Below are 17,979 nucleotides of genomic sequence, written 5' to 3'. Positions count from 1 at the left end.
AGGTCATTGGGGAAAAGGCTAACAAATAAACTCCCACAAATTCACCTTAAGTTTAATTTTCAGTGTAAGTAAAATTCAGAAAATGGAAACAAAATCTCCAAACTTTAGATTAGAAGTTTCTCTCCTGATTTGATTCATAATTCATTATTATTGTATCATTCTTATAATTTCGTACTAAATCTAGAATATAAAAATATTGTGACAACCAACTGAAAGTGCAAATAAGATGGTTTAAAGACTTACATGCAAGACAATAGGCTAGAAATTTGTACAGGTAGACCATAAATAGCAAATCCAAAAGAAAACATCACGTCAGACTCTATCACAGAAGCCCACTCTATCGCGTGTAATCCCCTCCAAGCTCCACCACACAAAATCAATCACATAAAAACAAATACAATCTGAAGCCTAATGACCAAACAAAGAAAATCATGCAGCAATTCCCCTTGATCACTCACCATATATCAGTAACACTTCACTACTCACCACTCCCTACACCAATTCCACTTCATAACTCACCATATATCACATCCCAACATTTAATCGATCTAAGCTCGTTCGGGGAAAAGGCTAACAAATAACCTCCCAGAATTTAATTTCCAGTGTAAGTAAAATTCATAAAATTGAAAGTTTAAGTTTACACTACAAGAAAATGAAGATTTAGCTGTTAAACATTTGGGTCAGCTGTGAACGGGAATATCGTCGGCCAAACGGCCGTAAAATTCACGCAAAAGTGATTTTGAAGATTATCACATGTAAAACGGACACATGCACAAATTTAATTTTATTAAAAAAAATTCACTCTGTGTCAGTCGCGGTCCACGCAGAGTTTAATGTCTGCATCGGCTTGCGTCGGCCTCGGCCACGCAAGTTTATATTTTAAATTTTTAAATTTTATTTTTTTAAAATTTATTTTATGTATACATTATAAGAAATATTTTAATATTTAATTGGTTATTATATCCGACGCAAAACGGACACATGTACATATTTAATTTATTTTAAAAAATCATTTTGCGTCGATCGCGCCCCACATAGAGTTTAATGTTTGCATCGGCTTGTGTCATCCTCGGCCCACGCAAGTTTATATTTTAGGTTTTTAAAATTTATTTTTTTAAAATTTATTTAATGTATACATTATAAGAAATATTGTAATATTTAACTGTTTATTATATTTATTTTAATTTATTTTTTTAATATTATAATAAATTTTTTAATTTAAATTTTTTAATATAAGTTAGTTAAATTAAATTTATTAAATTAATTAAGAGTTTGATTTTAAAATTATTTAAAAAAAATTATCTTAAAAAGTTTAGAAAGAATTTAAAAAAATATAGAAAAATAATAATTGAATAAAAAAAAGATATATAAATTATTTAAATGTTATATAAAGTATTTTATTATTTTAAAGATTATTTATTTTAAATTTATTAAATTTATTTAATTTATAAATTTTCATAAATATTTGATTTTTTAAATTATGATATAAATTAGTTAAATTAAATTGATGAAGTGTTTTGAAAAGTTTATAAAGATTTAAAAAATAATAATTGAGTAAAAAATAGTAAAAAAAAAAAATGTATTTAAATTTTGTAAAAATTATATAAAATATACATAAATTTAAGAATATAAATTCAAGATGAAGTAATTAATTAATGCAAAATGTAATGGATGTATTTAAAAATAGAGAGTCAATTTTATCTTAAAATGTTTTATTTGACTTAAGAAAAAAAAAGTTAGATAAAACTATTGATTAGTAACTTAAATGAATTTAAATGTTATATCTATGCAATGAATGAATTAGGAATTTTGCTTTGATATCCATTATAATTTTAAAGATGTTACTTCTCATAAATGAAGCATAAGATCATCTTAAAGAATTAGCGAAAATGTATATGATACAAACATATTAAGACTAAGTGCGTGAGTAAGTAACTTATTCTTAATTATTAGATTGCTACAATATCCAAAGTGTTCGAAAGTTGACTACATGCTCTATAAATGTCATTCTTATAGTTACTGAGTATGATCTCAAAAAAAAATTGATGTTTTTCAACTGAAGCACATAATAATGTAGTAAGTTTTTAAGTGACGAGATGACACATATGCAATATTCCTTATAACTGTGTTAATACCATTTTCCAATGCACTAAATAATAGGTCTTTGACATAGTAATTTTAGTAGACTTAGTTCTTAATAAATGTAACATAAATAAGTAAATTTCGACTGAGTTAGATATAGAATGAACTTAAAATCATGGAATAGAGTTCATGATTAGATTTTGGATTATAAGTTCATAACCCTAGTCCATTGTCATTTTGGGTAGAACATATGTACTTGTTTTTTTTATTACAATTAGTAAGGTAAGAGTTCAACTAAGAAGTGCATTGTAAAGGCTTGAAAGAGAGTATCATGAGCAATTTGACAAATATGACTCATTGATATTCGTGATAGTATATAGAATTAACTTAGAATCATGGAATATAGTTGATTATTAGATTTTGGATTATAAGTTAGAAGGGATGATGAGGGTATCATGAGCAATTTCAATAATAGGGTTCATTGATATTTGTGATAATAGATGTTATATCACATACAAATTATACTTAATTTAGTTTTTGTATAAATTAAATTTGTTTATTGTTGTATAAAATAAATAAAGTTTTTTTTTTACAAATTAAATTAATTTTATGTCCTATAAATTAGTTTTCTTTTGTATAAATTATACTATTTTTTTATTCTATAAATTAAATTAAATTATTTTGTATAAATTAAAGTAAATTTTTATTGTATAAATTAAATTAAATATTTTTGTATAAATTAAATTAATTTTTTATTGCATAAATTAAATTAAATTATTTTTAAAAAATTAAAAAAAAGTTTGTTGTATAATGAAATTAATTTTTTTATACATTAAATTAATTTTTTTGTTATATAAATTAAAATTATATTGTTTTTTAAATTGAATTAATTTTTTTAAAGTTTTAATTAATTTTGTAAACTTTGAATTCAATTATAAATTTAGTTTAAATTAAAATTTTAAAGTATGTGTCGCGTCCCTAGCTCCTCCGCGTCTGCAACTCCTCCGCGTCGCGTCTGCAGCTCCTCTACGTCGTCCCTAGCCTCCTCCGCGCGTCGTGTCACTGTCACTGGTCTTCTCCATTGTTGCTGGAGTTAAATGTTTAAAGTTTCAAAATTTTATGATTATTTTGTTTGGATTATTGAGCTGTTGTTGGTTGCTGGTATATCTTGGTGATAAATTTGGACTAAATTTTTTATGCTGAATTTTTACCATGAATTCCTAAGAAATTTGGTATAGATGATTCACTTACTGCAATAAACCCATTAAGTATAGTAATCATCTTTGAGACTTAACTATTAAACTGACGAATAAAGCACAAGACTTTTAATCAGGGCTGCAGAAAGTAGAAACTTTTGGCAGCATATTGGGTTAGAAAATTAGAAAAAGTGATGTGGGGTGTGTAAATTAAATAAGGGTTGCAGAGAGTAAAAAATTTGGGATGTTTATATACATTCACGTTAAATGAAATTACGATTTATGAATTACGATGTTTATATTTATGTGTTAAATGAAATTACGATGTATGTATTATAATGTATGAATGAGGATGTATGAGTTATTGTCCTATATTTAACTTGAACATTATTGTATCCTATTCGACTAGGATTTACAAAAAGATGATTATACTAACACGATAATTAGTTACATGAATTACTATAAATTAAATATTTAACATACTAAGTTTAAACAATAAAGTTCATATGTGGCATATGCAGTGTATTGGACACTAATATCCACATGATTCATATATTAGATCGTGTGTTGGGTAAAAGTATAGGATTAGGCATGGGATGACCTTTTGAACTATTGGGATTCAAAAAAGTTCAAAGATAAATCAACTCAGAATAAAGTCAATAGGGGTTCAACTCGTGGTAGAGCACTGCACTCCACAGGTCGAAAATCACATATAGATATTGCAGTGACCTTGGTAAGTACTTCTCACTGCCTTACATGATATTCATTTGACATTTGCAACCTATACTGCTTTTAATTGTATAACATTATTAGGAACGTCAATATGGTCGTCCTCTAGAGCTTGATGAACTATTTATGGTTACCCACACAAACAAGAAGGGTGAATGGGTTGATAGTCGTGTTCGTGAAACTTATGTAAGTTATTCTTTTAACTTTTTTTATATTTATATTTTAATTTCCTAACACTTTCATTTCCTAATGATCTATGTAGGAAAACTATCATGAGCGATTGAGGGCCCTTCAAGCAGATAGTTCTCAGGACTCTAGCACTGATGTCCATCAACTTGATCCTGCAACCAAACTTCAAACTTGGAAGGAAGCTGCTGGAGGAAAGACTAGAGGTTGGGTGTATGGTACGACAGACTTGGCTGCTAACTTCCGCCAAGGAGTCTCTTCCCTAACTCAATCCTCTACTTCTGGCACTTCACAATCTAAGAATGTAATTGAAATCAAATGCTTCGTGCTGAGCTTAGTATGTGGGGTCAAAAGTATGCACACTTGGAGGATGAGATGAAGGTTATAAAGGAAAAGCTTATCTCAATGGAACGTGAAAAAAATGCTTCCAGTAGCACAACTCAATTTGATCACGAGTATGATCCTGAGCAGGATGACCAACCTGTTCCTTAAAGTGTATCCTAGACTGTAAGTTTTTAATTATTTAACATTTTTATTATCTACTGAGTATTTTAATTATTTCATTTATTTATTCATATTGTTTGTATTTTTTACAGGTTTTCATAAATCACATCACCAAGAGATTCACTTTATATATTCAATGACATTCTTTTATGTTTGAATTATATAGCATTTTAAATTTTAGTGCTTTTAGTTAAATTTGTAAACTACAATTTTAATTTTAAGTTTTGTTTAAGTATTTATATCTATCTTGAATATTTGAATGGATCAAAGACTTTGTCTAACTATTTGAATTATTTTGGTATTTTGGATATGGTGTGAATGACACCAATTTTTCTGAATGTGATTTGGATGTTGTTTCTTGTTTACAGGTTAAACTGGCTAGAACCAAAAATATTTTTTTTTCATCCTCTTTATGCGTCGGCTTTTGGCCCACGCTATATTTTATTTTATTTTTCTGAAAATTAATCCATGCGTCGGCTTTTGCGTGGGTCTGGTCCACGCAAAGTCTGATACCAAATTATTTTTTTTCCATTTCGTCGGCTAAGTCGACGCATAGGGCGACATTTTAAATTGCGTCAGTTTGGCCCATGCATAAGCCGTCGCAATTGCGTCGCCTTTACGTCGGCCTGACCGACGTAATTGGTGTCTGCTTTGCGTGAGCTTGATCCACGCAATATGCGTCGCCGGTTTTTGCTGTTTTATGTCCGTTTTTGGTCCACACAAATCTGTGTTTTTCTTGTAATGTTAATCGTAAAATTCATAAAATTTTAGTTTATTAAAACTTATTGACATACGAACAGGTAGTTGTGGCTGATTAATTGTATATGGCGATAAGCTTAAAATCACTGACAGCCACAAAGTGCGACAGAACTTGAACATGCATATATAAAGAGGTATCTTTGAGATTTTCTTTCTGCTTCACAACAAATCTATTTTCCATTTTTGTGGAAGTGTTGGATTAGAAACAAAAATGGGGGAACCAAAGTTTAGCAGCATAAAGGACAAGAGATGGTCACTTCATGGCATGACAGCTCTTGTGACAGGAGGCACCAGAGGGATTGGGTTGGTAACATACTTTACGAACATATTTCCTTTTATTCACTTCTTTACTTTGTCTTGTTTATTTTTTATTAGGCATGCGATCGTGGAGGAATTGGCAGAATTTGGGGCAAGTATTCATGTATGTTCACGAAAGGAAGAAGATATTAATAGGTGTTTAGAAGAGTGGAAAAAGAAGGGCTTCAACGTCACTGGTTCAGTCTGTGATGTCTTACATCGCCACCAACGCCAAACACTCATGGAAACTGTTTCCTCCATCTTTCAGGGCAAACTTAACATTCTAGTAAGATTCAACCACTCATCATAACCTTTGTTTCCCCTCCCTCCAAACAAACATTCTGAAGCAAGATTAGAAATATATGGTTTTTATTGTACTACCATAAATATTTTTGTTTTTACACAATATATGATTTATTCTCGATGTAAAAAGGTATGTTGGAAATTTTGATTAGAAATAAAATAAAATAAAAATTAATATATTAGATTGTTAATGTTTTTTTACTGTTTTTTTTGTCAACTTATCACCGTCCTATTTAATTTTGGCAGATGGCTTGAATACTATTTCCATCTTCTCATCTCTAACTCACCAATAAGCTATTTCTTCTTCAATCTCTTTGGAAGCTAACTCACTTAAAAAGTGAATAACTAAGTTGACTGGTAACTTAAAAAACAAGTTGATCGATGAGTTAGAAAAGTAAGAGAATATATATTCATTGTAATATGTTGAATATTCATTGTAATACAATTTTTTAAGAGAGACTCGAGATTATCAGAAACATTTCTACGAAATTATACTTCAGAAATTTGTAGATAAAATCTTACATGACAATAAAATTTATTTAAACTTAATTACATTAATTTAACAGTTTAAAATTATAATTATGCTCTTTTACATTAAAAAATATAATTATGCTAAAATTAATTCCATCCAATTTTAAAGCAGTCGACTATGTAACTAAACGACTTGTGAGGAATTCGATTCAGTTAACGTGGTAGCTTTTAATTTCATTAACAATTTACTGAAGTCTCTGATTCAGTCAATGAATTATTCTTCATTTTCTGATTCATTTTTCATTATTGTATTTGGGATGATTTCATATGTGGTTCTCTCTTAGGTGAACAATGCAGGGACAGAGATAACAAAGAAAATAATAGATCACACTGCTGAAGATATATCAACTATAATGGCTACCAATTTTGAGTCTGCTTTTCATTTGACTCAACTTGCACATCCACTTCTTAAAGAATCTGGATCTGGGAACATTGTATTTATTTCATCCATTGCAGGTGTACAAGCTATTCCACTTTTATCTGCCTATTCAGCCAGTAAAGGTATATGCATACTATTTTATTTTATTTTTGTAATTTTCCGAATCTAACTTGTTGAAATGAATGAAATGGGTGGTAGAAGATATTTTATCTAAATATATAGTTTAATTCAGGAGCCATGAATCAATTCACCAAGAACGTGGCTTTGGAGTGGGCAAAGGATTACATTCGTGCAAATGTTGTAGCACCTGGACCAATTTGGACTCCACTCTTGGAATCTGCCGTGGTATGTTTTAAGATATGAAATGGATATTGATAATGTAGAAAACAAGTTAAGATTAAGTGCAGCAGATTAGTATTGTAAATTTGGATCATGTCCAGTATGGTAATGTTTTAAAAAGGTTATAAATATAAATATTTTTAAAAGGTTGGGTTTATCCTATAGTGACTTCTTTTATCTTTTGTTTTCGGTCTTCTCGGCCTTCAGGTGCTGTAGTCTTTAGTCAAGTATTTTGTTTCTCGGCCTTCTAGATTGTGGTGGTTTTGTATAAGGGTTGGGATACCCCTGAAATATCCCCTTTAATTTACTTAATTCTTTGCCGATAAAAAAAAGTATTTTGTTTCACCGAATGATTGTGGGGGAAACTTGCAAAGGTACTCTCACGATCAAGTTAGTCTGAATAGAATATGTAGGTGAGTTAAAAGAGAAAAAATTACCTCAAGCATCTATCTATTTCTGGTATTTATATCTTTTGGATGGACCCCTACTGTTATGGGTCTGTTCGTGGTGTACAAAAGAGGGTCTGATTGTGTCCTAATCACTCTTTACAAATAAACTAGCTTGATTATGTTTAGATGGAATTTTAAGGGTTCTATTTGGGTTAAGTGGGCCGAAAGGCTGTCGACCACTGGGCCATCCGGTTGTACATCAGCCCCTCAGGCTCAAGTGAAATGATTTTTGAGTGTCACATAGAGTATGTGTTAGTAAAAGAAAAATTGGTTTATCTTTAGCTAGATGCCCATCCTCGGGCTATATGCCCCCAGGCTTTAATAGAAGAACTCTATGTAAGGTCTATGTGGTCGCTAAGCCGACTAACCGCTGCATCGGATGTTAATCTTCTTGTTGGAAGGTATATCTACGTTACTCTTGTCGTGTGGCCACTTACACGACCTAGGAGTCGAGTGGGAAAACTTATTGTGGCGTTTGAGGCGCGTGGATGTGACGTACTGTCAGGATGTGCAAGGTTATATGATCTAGACCGTTGATGCCGACATGATCCAACAGTTTACAATGGGCATGATGGTTCATATTTGCCCCTTCCTCCACCTATAAATAGGAGTGGTAGTGGGATCCACTTCTTACACTTTACCCATGAATTTGCTCCAAGAATTTGAATGTCGAGAGTGTTTGTGTTTTTAGAATTTATGGGTGTACATATTTAAGAGTCTTCAGAGGTAACCATGTCTTCCCTTTTCATTAGCACTTTGTTTTGGGCTGACCTTCCTTCGTGTTTGGTTTTGAGACTTTTTGCATCAAGGGGTCCGAGGGGGGAAGGCCGATGGCCTTAGATATTATTTCCAATTCTAGTGATATCGAGAGCACTGAAAGTCCTCTCAAAATGTTGTTGATCCTGTAGGTAGGAATGACATAGGGTTCGTGACGTCCTCTTCTACTTCCCTAAGTTCATATAGGGGTGAGGAGATTCAAGAGGCTGACTACGCATTGCTGGATAACCGAGTCCGAGAGTTTTTCTCAAAATTTCGGCAACCATCCATGCTTCAAACCTTCGTCGAGAGTGTGGATATTCTTTTAGAAGATACCCTTGATGAGATATTATCCTTGCGTAGGTATAGAGAGTTTGAGATCGTTTGTCTGGGTAGAAAGAAAGAACCTAAAACCTTTTTCTACTTCTATTCCTGCTTAATCTCGAACACTCATGTCCACTTTTCTTTAAATAGTTTTATCAAAAAGAGGTTTTGCGCATTGCCTTCTACCTAATTACATCCAAATAATTAGGTAACGATATAGACCTTTAGACTACTTTGTATTAGATACAGTCGTCGGGCACCTGAAGTAATTTTTTATAATTATGACATTAGACACATTTATTTAAGTATAACTTCAAGTTTTAAGTCTTACACTGAATAAAAGTAAAAAATTAAATATTATATAATTAAAATATTCACAAATTTATTGTACTGAAAAAGTTTACTTTAAATGTAGTGTCATGTGATAGACTTTCAAGTGGATAGATTTAACCTACCTTCCTTACTTCATATGGGTCAGGGTATTATGATATTTGTATAACTGTGTGTGTTATGAGTAAAAATGGTATTTATTGTGCAATTTCTAATTTGACACATATGTTACCATTATGTTTTTATTTCTCATATGTTAATATCACAGTAATTGTTGTTCATTCAGGAGAAATGTGGACCAGAAGAGTTTGATGCTAATGTTATATCTAAAATACATTTTGGTCGTATAGGAGAACCCAAAGAAGTGTCATCACTTGTTGCTTTTCTTTGTCTTCCTGCTGCATCGTATATCAATGGGCAAATTTTATATGTAGATGGAGGTTTCACATCTTAAATTTCAATTAGTGATCCAACAATTAATTAAGAGTGTGTTTAATTTTCATTTTTCATCGTTCGTATGTATCCTTTGAATCTTGTATTCTGTTTATTTTATGTGATAAATGATAAAATATTTTTACTTGTAATATTTTAATATATTTTTACCTTTTACCTTTGTGGATATATATATATATATATATATATATATATTAATACGATCTTAACACTTAATTAAGATCTGATTAATTGTTTGAGTGTGTTTTTTTATATAAATTAAGATGTACTTAGATTTGCGAAATGTGAGAGTGTTGAGTTTAGTATTAATGGTGCTCTCTTATAGTAGTTTGAGGAAATTGTAATTGAGCTCATGGAGATGAGATAGGTGTGACTGTCCTGGAAGAGGAAACGACATTAAGATATGGTCAACCAAGATTTTTCATCTTATATCAAATATGTAAAATTTGAATATTATTTATATTTGAATTACTTTGTAAGTTTCTAAAATATTTATAAACTATTAATTAGGTGTAGGTTTTTGAACATAAATAAATTATCTTTTACATTATAATAAATTATATTGAATTATTATGTATTATCTATTAATTTACTAAAAGAAAATTCCTTATTATTACATAAATATTTTTTTTATGTCTGCAAAGAATATAATAAATAAATATAGGGATTCAGATATCCCAACCCACGTACAAATAACAAGATTTCTCACCACCTCTATAGAAATAAACTTTTTTTAAACTTCCTACCATACAAAAAAAAAAAAAAACTAAAACAGCCCTCTACAACATTTACATCAGCTGCATAATTGACTGCCAAAAAGCACCAGCAAAATCGGAACCAGCATATTGAACCTATGGCTTTAAAGCACAGCATAGGCTCTGGCCTGGCTAGCCCTGCACCTGCATCAACCTTGGCCCCCTTTTCTTGGCTTTCACAACTATTGTGAGCTTATATGACTCCCTTAGAAGTTGCCAATAACTGCACCGAACATGTATATTTCCTTTTAATCAAAAAAGCATGTCTGCTCCAAGTGCTTAACTTTACTCCCATTCATATTGGTTATTATAACAGAACCAAACCAAAATTGAACCAAATTTGAGCAAAAACAAAGTTTGAGATTGCCTCATCTAAAGGTCGTGATAGTTCTACAGTTTAGATCTTCAAAAAGTTGCTATAATTGCAAAGTTAAATCTGCTCCACCTGCAAAGAACATGGTTGCTGCAGAACTATGCAATTATGAGGTTGTCAACAGAATTGTGCATCTAACATCACCGTTCCATGATATGCTTTCCCACCTTAGTACCCAATTTTCTCACAGATTTGGCTCTGTAGAGAAACTCAGCTTTGCACTACAATTATCTTGCACCCTTGCTTGTGAACCCCCCTAGTTCCTCAAAACTATGTATCAATTGTATTATGCTGCATCAATTTTCAACCTGTTTGATTCTTCATTCTTCCACTAAATCAAATCTTTTCTCAGTGCGCTCACAACGGGTGTTTGTTTTTTATGAACCTGTGAGAGTTTCAAAAAACCATTTTCTAGATGACTGCAATATTTCAGCTTTCAAAGCACCCCAAAGTTAAAATCGCTGCTGCATACTAAGGATGCCTCTGCACATTTCCGGGTACTGTTGCATAAATTTTACTGCATACTTATGCAGGAACAAAACCAATCACCCCCCCCCCCCGCTCCCTTCCTCCCAAGAAAATAATGCATCAGTGTTGGACCTGCATAATTGTTCTTTAATCCACAAAAAACCTTGCAATGGGATCAAAAAGAACAACTTCTAGGCACACTTAATCGTGTGTAAAGACCTTCTAAAGGCGAAGGCACTGTTGCAGAAAAACAAAACGAGTGTGGTTATTTTATATTTATAAGGACGACTATATAAATCGCATTTGAAGAGCACGCATTTGTAAATCGAAGAGATAAGAAGGTGGTTATATAGTCACACTCATAAATTCGATTTATAAATGCGACGATTTATATAGCCGCATCCATAAATCGCATTTGTTACGAAATGGACTTTAAGCCTAACTCAACCCCATAAAACCGGCTCATGGGGTTGAGGTTTGCACCCACTTATATACAATGAAAGGCTCTAATCTCTAGTCGATGTGAGATCTCCAACACACCCCCTCACGTCGAGAGTGAGAGCTCGTGCGTGGGACAACATATTATGGGTGGTGGCCTGATAAACCCAACAAATACTCGTTAGGATAGGCTCGAACCTAGCTTAGATACCATGTTACGAAGTGGACTTTAAGCCTAGCTCAACCTCATAAAACTGGTTCAATGAGGTTGAGGTTTTCGATAGCGGTCTGATAGCGGGTGGTATGAGATTCTTTTTTTTTTCGTTGTTGATTGGGTTTCTAATCAAAGTTCTAAACTTTAATCTTTTCCGAAGAACATGGTCATTATTTTAGCATTTCTTTTGATCTCTTGGTGCATCCATATCATACCTCTTTGTATTTCATCCTAACGGAAGTCCAAAAAACGCAAATAAAAATTCCCCAATGAAATGCAAATATATGACGGAGCAAGGCGGCAACAACGACGAGGAAGGCACAACAGAAAGCAAACAAAAACCTTCCTAATGAAGCATGACCTTAGCAATGGCATAACACAAAACATAATAGAAACGCAACATAAAATAAATAAATAAATCAATGGTGAAGAAGAATGGAAGACAATGCTTACCGATGACACGAAGACAATGCAAAGAAGAGAGGAAGAAAAGAGGAAGCAGAGTTAATGAAGGAAGCACATAAGAGAAACGAAGTGCGAGAGTATCAAAACGTAGGTGGCACGTTTCTGAATTAGGGTTAAAAAGGTTTTAAGAACGCGGCTATTTGTAAAGCCGCATTCGTAAATCAAGCATTTTGATTTACAAGGGGCGGTTGTACAAATAGCCGCCCTTGTAAATTCAAACGTTTGATTTACAAGTGCGGATTTACTAATAGCCGCAGTTGTAAATGAACTGAATTACAAAAATGCCACCACATTTTTAAAAGAAGTGTTTGAGCGCAAAGTCGCACTAAATAAATCGCACTTGTTTATACATTTTGCACTAGTGCATCTAAACCACCAATATACATAATAACCTGCCATATTACACCAAGGGCTGCACTAGCTATGGTGAAGCAAAACCAAGAGAGACAAAAAACAAAAACTCGTAAGAATTGCTACAGCTGAAAATGATACAAAACCTGAATTAAGCAACTATTGGTTTTCTTTTAACAACCCCAACAACAGTACAAAAAGCTTCATAATGGTAATCCAAGTGGTCTACCACACATGTGTACTTGTTCTTCTGTAGCACCACCAACAGATAAAAGGCTCTAAACATATGTAATTTCTCAACCTTCTATGCCTCTTAACCAACCCACATCCCTTAACCAGAGAGACCCTGCAACTTCCTATAAGCATAGAAAATAAAACACAGCAGCAGGGAACCACAATATTCTTTGCAACTTCAAAGCTTTGTAGTTCAATCATATGAACCAGGGTAGTCCATCGGGTCTAAAACTGCAACTTTATCAAGAGAAACTGCCTACATCAGCTCCAAACACTAAGAAAACGGAGGACCATTAACTACGTATCATGCTCTCTCCTTCCTTAGTTGGGGCCCAGTTACCTGCAGCTTTTGATACACAAAACATGATTTAAGCTCCAATCCGAAAAAAGAAAAAAATAGAAGTTTTGATCCTATGTTTCAACTAAAGCCACACTCTAAGTTGACCCATTTGGAAACTTCCTCTGCATCAGGTACACCTTGCTTAAAAATAACCATGTTCCTTTGATCCCAAATACACCTCACTATTGTCGTCCACATACCCTTTCACACCTGATTTTGCTTAGAATTCATATTAACCAAAAAGAAACTTTCAAAATGAACCTTCAAATCCTTATGTTGGACACCCAGGATACCTATCCACCTAAAACAAAGGGACCAAACCCCCTTCCTCCATCAGTTTGCACACTTTCTCCCAACTTGCCTAGGCAATCAATCTCTACTCTCTACCCCATGCCCAAAAGAAAGCTTCTTTGCATACTAATAATTCTGTTATACACCTACACCAGAGCTTTAAAAAAACATAAGTAGAACAGGGGTAAAGATTTTAAAACCGATTTCACTAAGCAGATCCTTCCCGCCAGTGACAAGAATCTCCTTTTCCAAGCGCTCAGCCTATCACTTAACTTATTAAGGATAGACTCCCAAAAGGACGTCTTTCTTGGATTACCTCCAACAACAACACCCAAGTATTTAAATGGTACCCCTATAAGAGTACAATTTAAGGTACTTGCAAAGAGCCCTAGAGTGTTCCCTTCAACATTTATGCCAGCCAGTTTGGATTTGTGAAAGTTAATTTTCAGCCCAGAAGCAATCTCATAAATCCTTTGATGTGAGTTGTGAGTGAGTGAGTCTCCTCCTAAATTGGTCTTATCTTGTGAGATATGAAGCTCTCAAGTGGCGACCTCCTTTCACTCATCTTGGTGATTCCACCCCATCAAGTGGCGTGATTCATCCTAGCTTCACCATCCATAAGTTCTTCTTTCATCATCTCTTCCATTATCCATTTCCATCCCATACTATCATAAACATGTTCTTAGTTTTGTCTCTTTGAATTCCATTCGGTCCATTCTTTGCTCTTATATTACTTGTTCAATTTTCGCACCATAATTGTCATCATCATCACCATTTAATTGTGTTTTCCTTTTTCCTTTGTGAAATGAACCTTCAAATCTACTTAACTACTTGGTTAAGTTAATGTCTAGTGGGGATTTTCCTTAGGTTTTCACTCTTTAATTGTCTTAAAATCTCAATCATAAATATAAAAGTGTCACCTAATGATCAATCCTAAAATCAAATCACATCACCTTTAGAATTGCTTTATACTGAAAACACTTGTATAGGAATCTTCACACATGAAGCGGGTGTCGTCAACAAATTGTAGCACATAGACTTCTACCTCATTCCTCCTCACCTTCACACCTTTAATGAGGTTTTCTTTGAGTGCTTGTCTCACAAACCCTGCTATACCTTTTGCAACAATGAGAAAAAGAAATGGTGTCAAAGGGTCTCCATGCCTCAACCCTTTTGTTGGTCTAAATTCCTCCGTAGGGCTTCCATTGACCAACACAAATACCGATGCAGACTCCAGACACCCTTTTACCCAATTTATCCATTTACTATGGAAGCCCAACTTCTGTAACATATATAGAAGAAAGTCCCACCTGACCGAGTCATATCCCTTTTCATAGTCCACTTTTAAACACAATCCGCTCCTCCCATTCCTCCTTAACTCCTTAATAACCTCATTGGCCACAAGGACATTGTCTAGCATGCCTCTTCCCTTTAAAAATGCCGACTGATTAGCATCAATCACCAACGGTAAAGCCTCCTTTATCTGGCACGACAACACCTTAGTTATAATTTTATAGAGAACACCCAAAAGGGAGATAGGCATGTACTAGTCTAAAGAAGTGGGATCTCTCACTTTAGGTACTAATGCTATAAATGAAGCATTATAACCCTTGGGATGCTACCCGAATCCTGAAACAATTTATAGATAAGATTTAGCTATAGGTCAATCCTTTATAGGTAACTACTATTTACGGATGTTAGAAATTTGAAAATAATTTCATATAGTTATATCTTAAGTAATTTTCGTGTGTAATTATCAATCAACAACATTCATATGTAAATAGCTAACGAACGGAATCCATATACATACATATATATATATATAATTATTTAAAGACAATATTGAGATATAATTAATTACGAATGTTTTTCGTATTGCATAAAAGGAAAATTTCCTAGAAATGGAAGCCTAATGAGACCAAACAAGGAAATCTGAGTTGATTTAGCAATATACACATTGAGTTTTGTATTTTTTTTATTAGGATTTTGATTACAGAATACGGTAAGATTCAGTAAGGATTGTCTCTAAACATTCCAGTAAGTAAGTGTTAAGGTTTTCTTTAAAGGATAAAAGAAAAAACACACATTGTTACAACTTGGTCCAACAACAATAAACCTAAATGCTAGATTACTAAATCCAAATGGATGAAGGATTACATTGTGTAATAAATAAGGTGTTATTAGAAATATTTTGAAACAATGTAAGACTCATTGGTCCATACAACTCCTATTTAGGACTGAATTCAATAGTAATAAAGGGCAGAGAATTTTGACCTTACTCTACCGTTCATTAATCTTTGCATAGTTGTAGTGAAAGTCTAGCAATTAGTGCTTTCATTGACCTTACCAATATCTCAAAAACCCAAACAAAAGACCTAAAAGAAATTCTAAGGTTCATTCAAGAACGTATGTCTTCCATTCAGATCCAGATGGAGGACAATCACACCCGTCAGATAGCTATAGAGGCACATAATAGTTCTATTCAATCCACCCTCACCTTTCTCATGAATCAAATTCCCTCCACAAACCACGATGAAAACACGGGTCACACCCTGGTGACACCCATTACAATGGCAACCAACAAGCTATCACTAACAGCCATTCAATGGATAATTTTAGAACTTTTGAGAATATGAGACTAAAAGAAAAAATTATTGGGGTACAGAAAGAAATTTCTAAAATATTTAAATACGTGGGTTATTTGGGCCCCCTCCCCTGAGCACCTAGCCCGTAAGAGTTGCAAGTTATGTAGGATGGACCAATGGGTAGACTCGTTCCATTTTGTCAACTCTACATACAAGATCTAGACTTGATTCCCTCCGACACATGATTAACACTACTACTAATAATAATAATAAGAATTGTAATAATTAATAATAATATTAATAACATTGAATAGTAATAACATTATTAATAAATATTAATAAAAATAATAAAAATATTAATGAATAATAATAACATTAATAAATACTAATAATAACATTAATAATAATAACAACATTAAATAATAATAATAATAATAATAATATTAATAACAATATTAACATTAATAATAATATTAATAACAACATTAACATTAATATTAATATTAATAATAATAATAACATTAGTAATAATAATAAAATTAATAATAATAATAATAATAAATAATAATAATAATAATAATAATTAGTCACTATAAATTATTTTATTTTAATTATTAATTTAATTTAATTAGTGATCGATTTAGTGACTGAATCTCTCATTAATTTTTTTTTCTAAGTTGATCTTCTAAAATTGGGGTGACTAATCTTCTACGATGATTATAACTATTGGTATTTTCAATTGTAATTTTGCGACTGATGAAAATAGTGGTTGTGAAGTGTTTTGTTACTAGGATTTTTGCTACCACCTATGTTTGGTTGCTATTTCAGTCACAAATCAATTTAGCAATCGATTTTTGAACTTAAACGACTCATTTTAGTGGTTGTTAAAATTTTATTTTTTTTAGTGATAAATTCTCTTTGTGTGTATATAGGAATTCTAGTATTTCTTCTACTTTCCTAAGTACAATATATAATGGGTTAAATATGTTTTTCGTCCATATATTATAACAAAAAATTGGTGTTTGTCCCTAGTCCAAACTTTAAATCATCCAGATATATCTAGTATGAAAATGATTGGAATTGGTCATTCTGTATGTGAAATGATTGTTAGTTTTTTTTTAAAAATTCATTGTTATAAAGAATAACTCATTTCAATTATTTTCATACTAAAAGTATCTACATGGTCTAAAGTTTACACCATAAACGAAAATCAATTTTGTGTTATAGTATGACGAAAAACATATTTAATGCATATAAAATTTACATTTTGTATTTCTGCTTAGAAACATAATCAGAACCTCTAACTTTGTTTGTGGAATGAAGGGGTTGATGTGTTTGACGCGTTTAAGAATGAATCTTTCCGATTGCATGCGATGTTGTTTTGTACTATCAATGACTTCCCTGCATATGGCAACTTGTCAGGTTATAGTGTGAAAGGCCATAGAGCATGTCCAATATGTCAAGACAAGACATCTTATGAGCAGTTGAAACACGAAAGAAAAATTGTGTATCTTGGGCATCGTAGATTTCTAAAGAAATATCATCCATATCGTAGATTGAAAAAAGCTTTTAACGGATACCAAGAACATGACATTTGTCCCACTCCCTTAAGTGGTGTTTAAATTTATGAAAAAATAAAAAATGTTAATGTGACTTTTGGAAAAATGAAGAAGCAAACTGTGAGTGAAATATGGAAGAAGAGATCAAATTTTTTTGATCTTCCGTATTGGTGTAAGTTAGATGTCAGACACTGTCTAGATGTAATGCACATAGAAAAGAATGTGTGTGACAGTCTAATAGGAATACTTCTGAACATTAAAGGCAAAACAAAGGATGGTGTGAATGCAC

General features: G+C 32.4%; 1 protein-coding gene across 2 annotated transcripts; it reads left to right on the top strand.

Annotated features, from left to right (window-relative positions):
• The first annotated feature begins 3,051 nt into the window (after positions 1–3,051).
• On the top strand, positions 3,052–9,748 carry LOC137823882 (tropinone reductase homolog At5g06060-like). Of its 2 annotated transcripts, XM_068629193.1 has the most exons (7): positions 3,052–4,011; positions 4,270–4,700; positions 4,790–5,759; positions 5,832–6,039; positions 6,872–7,088; positions 7,199–7,311; positions 9,451–9,748. In XM_068629193.1, the coding sequence occupies exons 3-7, from the start codon at positions 5,668–5,670 to the stop codon at positions 9,616–9,618; spliced, it is 798 nt and encodes a 265-aa protein (XP_068485294.1). In that variant the 5' UTR covers positions 3,052–4,011; positions 4,270–4,700; positions 4,790–5,667; the 3' UTR covers positions 9,619–9,748. The 2 variants fall into 2 exon arrangements, with proteins under 2 accessions (XP_068485294.1, XP_068485293.1); XM_068629192.1 differs by lacking the exon at positions 3,052–4,011 and having other exon boundaries at positions 4,117–4,700.
• Positions 9,749–17,979: the final 8,231 nt, after the last annotated feature.

Source organism: Phaseolus vulgaris, chromosome 8 (assembly GCF_000499845.2).
Source record: "Phaseolus vulgaris cultivar G19833 chromosome 8, P. vulgaris v2.0, whole genome shotgun sequence".
In the NCBI taxonomy this organism is placed as follows: Eukaryota; Viridiplantae; Streptophyta; class Magnoliopsida; order Fabales; family Fabaceae; genus Phaseolus; species Phaseolus vulgaris.
This window is presented reverse-complemented; position numbering and strand designations above follow the sequence as displayed.